Source organism: Arachis ipaensis, chromosome B6, assembly GCF_059453495.1.
Source record: "Arachis ipaensis isolate K30076 ecotype BB chromosome B6, ASM5945349v1, whole genome shotgun sequence".
Taxonomy (NCBI): Eukaryota; Viridiplantae; Streptophyta; class Magnoliopsida; order Fabales; family Fabaceae; genus Arachis; species Arachis ipaensis.
In genome coordinates this window covers 146,406,471-146,413,098 of record NC_142441.1, presented here as the reverse complement: position 1 = coordinate 146,413,098, position 6,628 = coordinate 146,406,471, and the positions used below count along the sequence as shown (strand labels likewise).

The window sequence follows — 6,628 nt, the reverse complement described above, 5'->3', positions numbered from 1 at the left end:
AAAACAATACATTAAAATTTAAAATAGTTTCTTGTTTTTGAAACAAAAAGAAACACTAAGTTAATGCTCCTAAAATACATTTTAACTATTCTCTTTATTGGTATTTCAACGAGAAAAAAAATTAGAAATGCTTAACTTCAGGATACAAAAGTACTCTTAACTCATTTTTTCCTTTAGATTTTCTCTACATACTCACTTGAACTCATCACTCAACATCACTAATAATGCATAAACTTTAAATGTCTCTTCTACTTAATGAAGTAAACAATCTCAATAAACAATAGTTATATTTTACAATGGTCATTACTCGTTTTCCCAGTATTGTCTAATGGGTCAGTGATATTGATCTGTATATTAGACAAGATTGTTTGTATTGTTTTGTAACATTTTTCATGAATATTTTTCTTAAAAAAAAGTCCCGGGCATATTTCATTGTAAATTCACAGTTGTTTATTGCTTTTGTTTTGTTTTCATATTTTTATCTACTATAATAACATGCAAGTATAAGAAACCCACTACATAAAGTTCAATAATCATATCATATATTCATATTTTAACATAAAATTGACTTTCCAAGATAGCAAGGTATATACCAACTTGATTAAAAAATTTTCCAGTCTTTTTAACTAATAAAAAATTAAAGAAATACAAAATATCACGAATAAAGATATCCATTTCGTTGCTTTCGACCCGTTTGGCCAGACAACTAAGAGTCTGAAACATACCATTCTATTTTACCTAGCTTATTAAAATGACTCTTGTTTGGTCACTGATAAAATTTCAGTACGAGAAGTTTTATTTAAAAATAATATGTAAATCTAATGAATTGAAGATAACAAGAAAATTTACCATGAAACCTCAAATAGTATTCCAGAAGTATTGATTGGCACAAAAAAGATAACCAACTAAAACATCTATTTAAAATACAAGACAACTATGAGGGAATCAAAACCTGAAGAAAAATTTAAAAATAACTCGGATTAATCCCATAAAATCATGGTGTGGCCACCATCATCCACAGTGTTTCGATTTCTAATAACATCATTGGCAGCAACTTGTGAATGTAGAGTAACATTTTATGCCCTTTTTTAAACTTACAACAACAATTTCTACCACGGCTTACAACCATTTTGGATGGTTTCATACTTCAAAAGTATTTCTTTTCATAAGAAACCAGACCATGGATTCCACCTTCAACCTGCGCTGCTCCAGTCCGGACCTGAACAGAGCATACCAAATATTAAGAAACAAATTTGAGTAAATCCCCCTTTTAGTCTTAGAAAGTATTTCAGAAAAACATTAGTTCAGAAAAGCTTATAAAATTTATAATACCAATCTGAACGACAATATTAACATAAACCATATTTTATTGCTTGCTTGAGTTAATTCCATGACGACGAGGTTGCAATTGCAGGCAAACACATCTGAATCCCCTTACACAATTTAGAGTAAAGTGTGTTTTCAGATAGTACTTTTCTCCTCTTATGATTTTCAATTCAAGATGCATGTTCGTATAGAAAACACTAGTATTTTTTTGAATCCTAACTTGTATGGGAACAACTCTTCCGAGCAAAAAGAGAACAAAACCTAAAATATGAGGTAAAATAATTTCTTGCTTCTGGAGCACATTTACAAACCACTCATTTCAATCTATAATGTTAGGAAGTTGTACAAATCTAAAAATGCCGTAAATAATCTCAAAACATGCATTAAATGTGTTCTAGGAAAATGCAAAAATTTAACACAAATGTTTTTTACTCCTTTTCCCATTGTTTGGTTTGAAAACAATAAAAATAAAAAACCCCTGTAGAGAACTAGTGTATTTAGTGCAGAAATGATGAAGACAACAAGAAACGATAACCGTACCTCTAGCCTTAACACCTTGGATCTGAGGAGGTCATGAGCAGACTGCAGAGAGTTGGCACCGATATCTTGAAACCCTTGCTTGACAGCTTGCATGGTGTATGGTAGGAACTTCAAAACAGAACCCTTATCTTTAACAGCTCCAACAACCCCCTGAGCAATTTTTAGTTTTGCAGTGTCACCCAAATATCTTTGATCACTTCCTTTAGTCATAGCTTCTAGTGAACCCATTCCTCTATACTTCTTTACTCGTTGACCATTCTGGTGAAGTAAAAATCAATTATGCATATTAACCAAGGCAAGGAAGAAGAATAGCTCAAGACTTTATTTGTTAGAACTAGAATGGCCAAGTCAAATATCGAAAACATTGCAATCTTTTCACTTCAAGTACACCAAGGACTTGAAACAAATATTAATCATGAATTACTCCCAAAGTTTCTTCCCAATTACTCATCTACTATTTCAGTGTCAACACCAAATACAAAAACAAATAAATATATAAAAATATTTTTCCTCTGAGCATAGAGTTTTGATGCTCTTACAATTTCATCTTTTTTCTAAGCAGTAAATTTTCTTTTATCATCACACTGATCCACATTATATCACAGCTATTGTTGCAGAGCTTGACCCAGTTTTTTATTCATACCTGATATTCATAAGCTCCGGGAGCCTCGTTGCTACCTGCTAAGAAGCTTCCCATCATAACTGTAGATGCTCCCAATGACAAAGCCTTGACAATATGCCCAGAGTTTGAGATGCCACCATCGGCAATCACAGGAACACCGCTTTTATAAGCAATAGATGCAACCTTGTAAACTGCAGTTGCCTGAAAAGCATGAAGTCAATATTAATAACTTAGCACCTGCAAGCCAGAACATATAATTGAGAACACGGTAGAAAGCAGGGCTGAAAATTCCCAAACACTTAAATGCAATATTAACAATCTATACAAAGTCAAAACTACTTAAACTTCGTCATTCCATAAGAAAATCATCACCATCTAAAGCAAATTGTAATCCCAATCACTGAATACTATTCAATTAGTCAACACTGTTCAAACAAAATGCAATTCTAATCATTTAATAAGTTAATACTGTACAATCCTTACAACTGAGTAGCAAGATCTCTTCTGCAATTAAGCTCAACCTAATCACTGAACCAAACCTTCTCAAAACATAACAACTATGAAAATTTATCACAATCTAAACTCATATCTAACAAACAGCTCAAAACTCCAGGCCATCAACAAACACCAACACAGGCAGCAAAGATCAAAGATAACACCAAATTGACAAATAAAATAAAACAAAATAACGTTCATACCTGACCACGCCCAACTGCACAAACCTCCTGTGTGGTGCAAATTGAACCAGACCCCATACCAACCCTCAATCCATCAACACCAGCTTGGATCAAATTCTCAGCCTGGTACATAGTGACCACGTTCCCACCAACCACATCCAGTTCCGGGTACACCTTCTTCACATACTTGATCATCTCCAATTGGTAACTAGAATTACCCTGTGAGCTGTCAAGAATCACCACATTCACCCCAGCCTTCACCAAGTGCTCCAACCTCTCCTTGTCTTGCTCCCTCGTCCCTATCGCCGCCCCAACCATCCATTCCCCGTCGGCACCCACCGACCCAGGCCCTGCCAGCTTTGGGTACCCTTTAACCTTCTCAACATCATCCTTGGTAACCACATCAACCATCTCGTTGTCTTTCACCAGCCCAACGAAATTCGCCTTCTTCTCCTCCAAGACCTTGTCAATTTCCTTCAAAAAGTAAGGGAGGCAGAAAAACTTAGATAATGTAAACAAAGACAACACCAAAAGATTTTACTTAATGAGAGCAAAGTATTCGTCCTTGCCTTCAAGTCATGGCTCCAGGGCACCGTGATAGGTGTCGAGGGAGCCATGTAATTGTGGACTTTCAAGCTCTTGTCGCTTTGATTCGTGTAATCTTCTTTTGACACGTAGCCGACTAGCTTGGACTTAGAGTTGCCGGACTCCGTGACAAGGATGAAGGGAGAATCGGCGAAGTCGTCCAGGGAGTCGATGTAAGCTGAGGGAGGGAGGAAGACTGGGTGGGAGAGGATGGGAACGCGGCGGGACTTGGCGGAGCGGATGACGGCGGCCTGGATGGCGGGAGAGATGTTGGAGTGGATAATGGCCATGGCGCCGAGAGAGGCCATGGCGGCGGCCATGGCGGACTCGGAAACGGTGTCCATCGGAGAAGCAACGAATGGGACGGAGAGAGGGACGTTGCGGGAGATGCGGGAGGAGAGATCGACGGCCTCCGCCGGGAAGTCGATGTAGTGAGGGAGGAAGATGACGTCGTCGTAGGTGTAGGAGAAGCCCTGGTTGAATAGCTTCTCCGCCGTGAAACCGTCTTCGATCGGCGGCGGAGTGAAGTCCATGGCGCCGGCGGCGATGGTGATGGTGGTTGTGGTTGCCAGGGAGGGTTTAGTTAGGGTTTTGTGAGCTAGTTACTAATTACTAAATTTAAATATTAATATTTAATAATTAATAATATAATTAGGTCTAATTTGAGCAAACAGTTTAATTAAATTTTTTTTAAAGAGATAATGACCAAATCAGTACCCGAAAGATTAAAACGCTGACATTGCAGTACCTGACTATTGTAATCGACAAAATAGTACTTGGTTAATTTTAAAAACTGACAAGCGTGTCCATAAACTTGTCGGACCAAAACTCCGGTGAGGACAATGCTTACCTGGACACCGGATTATGCTGACAAATTATGTTTTAATTGAGTTGTAATTTCTAATTAATTAATTTGTTAGCCTAGGTGGAAATTGATTTCATTTTGCCACCAAATCAGAACTCTTTGCCCTGATCCCAAATTAACAAGCTCTCTATGGCAGAACCAACAGTTTCAGTGACGCTTCTCATAGCCAGCTGGTTAACACCTTCTTCCCTCTTCATCTTTGTCAACCTCGTCATTGGCACCATTGCCATCACCTCCCGCTTCACCTCCTCCCACAACAACCGAATTCAAGAACATGAACTCCAACACCCTTTCACTCGCTCACCCTCCCTCCTGCAACGAGTCAAATCCTTCAGACTCACTCCAATACACCTACGACACAACGCCGAGTACTGCCGAACCGGCGAGTTCACTCAGCCTCAACTCGTTCGAACATCCTCGCTTTTGGAACGAGTCAGGTCCTTCAATTTTAGCCTCCACAAACACGAAACCACGGAAACATCATATGCAGAAAAAACAGATCATAACCAGGCCCAAACCAACCAACCAGCGGCGGCCACCTTCTCCTCCCTCACTCTTACTGGCCGAGCCACCGTGACCCTCCTCTTCGCGATATCACCTCCAGCTCGCGTCCAGCCTCCGTCTTCTTCCCCTCCTGTCCGAACCCTAGCCTCGCCTCAGCCTCCAATCATCACCACCGCAGCCGGCGTCTGTACCCACAACCGACACAGAGCCACCACATCTCTCTCTTTCTTCTTCTTCCGCCTCTCCATCTTTCCCCTGTCCGTACCCTAGCGCCGCCCAGAACCACCGAACCTTCGCGGACCACCCAACGCGCCTCCACACCTTCACTGTTTCGGCGCCTCACCTCCGCGATTTCACCATCGCCGCACCTCATCTCCGCCGAGCCCAGAACCTAACCTCCAACCACATCGCCGCCGGTTCTCCTTGGCTCTGTGCGAGACCCACCACCTCCGCGAAGCTCTCTCTCCCTCTGTCATTAGTTCCCTAACCGCCAGCCACCAACAGCCTCCTCTTCACCGGACCAACACGACGGCGAGCTTCTCTTTCGCCTCCCTGTTCGCCGCTAGGACTCCACCTAGAACAACCGATGCCACTCATCTTCCTCTCCTTTCCTGTTTCGAAGTGGAAGTAGAGAAGCAGAGAACAGAAATTACAGATACAGATCGAGATGTTGGAAGTAGAGAAGCAGGGATTCAAGTGGCAGAAGTTCAGAGAGCTTGTTAATTTGGGATTAGGGCAAAGAGTTCTGATTTGGGGCAAAATGAAATGAATTTTCACCTAGGCTAACAAATTAATTAATTAAAAATTACAACTCAATTAAAATATGATTTGTCATCATAATCCGGTGTCCAGGTAAGCATTGTCCTCACCGGAGTTTTGGTCCGGCAAGCTTATGGACACACTTGTCAGTTTTTAAAATTAACCAAGTATCATTTTGTCGATTACAATAGTCAGGTACCGCAATGTCAGCGTTTTAATCTTTCGGGTACTGATTTGGTCATTACCTCTTTTTTAAAAAATTAGTTTAAACAATAAATGCTTATATTAAGCACTTGTTTAGACACTATTTTGAAATAAATTTTTTTTAATAATATTTTTTTAAAAGATCTCTTACGAAAGTAAAAGTGATTTTATGTTTGGATGTTTCATATAAAAAGATCTTTTTATTTATCAATTATATTTGGGTAAAATAAGATAAAAAATACTTTTTTTTTGCCAATGAGTTATAGCTCAAATGGCATAGTCTCTCCATACTCAATTAAGAGGTTGCGGGTTCGAGTCTCCTATCTTTGATTAAAAAAGATAAAAATACTTTTTTGTTCATTTATTATGTAAAAAACATCTTTTTTTTAACAAATTTTTTTTTTTAAATGTAAATGGTAACTTCTCAAAAAAGATATTTTTTATTTTTCTAGTGTTTTTACTTTTATTACTAGAAATTTATCAAATACACTAAAAAAATTAAAAAAAAAACTTTTTTTTATTAAAATAATAACACCCAAACAAGTA

General features: G+C 38.9%; 1 protein-coding gene across 1 annotated transcript; it reads right to left on the bottom strand.

Moving 5' to 3' along the window:
* Window positions 1-835: 835 nt before the first annotated feature.
* On the bottom strand, window positions 836-4,379 carry LOC107605376 (inosine-5'-monophosphate dehydrogenase). The gene is made up of 5 exons (XM_016307250.3): window positions 3,735-4,379; window positions 3,187-3,639; window positions 2,510-2,689; window positions 1,867-2,124; window positions 836-1,219 (listed from the first exon to the last, which is right to left on the bottom strand). Exons 1-5 carry the CDS (start codon window positions 4,281-4,283, stop codon window positions 1,148-1,150), a joined length of 1,512 nt encoding a protein of 503 aa, XP_016162736.1. The 5' UTR covers window positions 4,284-4,379; the 3' UTR covers window positions 836-1,147.
* Window positions 4,380-6,628: the final 2,249 nt, after the last annotated feature.

Bases quoted from the DNA above. Each gene is read 5' to 3' on its own strand.
- LOC107605376 (XM_016307250.3), bottom strand. From the start codon at position 4,283: ATGGACTTCACTCCGCCGCCGATCGAAGACGGTTTCACGGCGGAGAAG. The intron at 2,125-2,509 runs GTATGAATAAAA...TTACTTCACCAG, and splicing joins CCGGAGCTTATGAATATCAG to AATGGTCAACGAGTAAAGAA. The intron at 1,220-1,866 runs GTACGGTTATCG...TGCTCTGTTCAG, and splicing joins CCAAGGTGTTAAGGCTAGAG to GTCCGGACTGGAGCAGCGCA.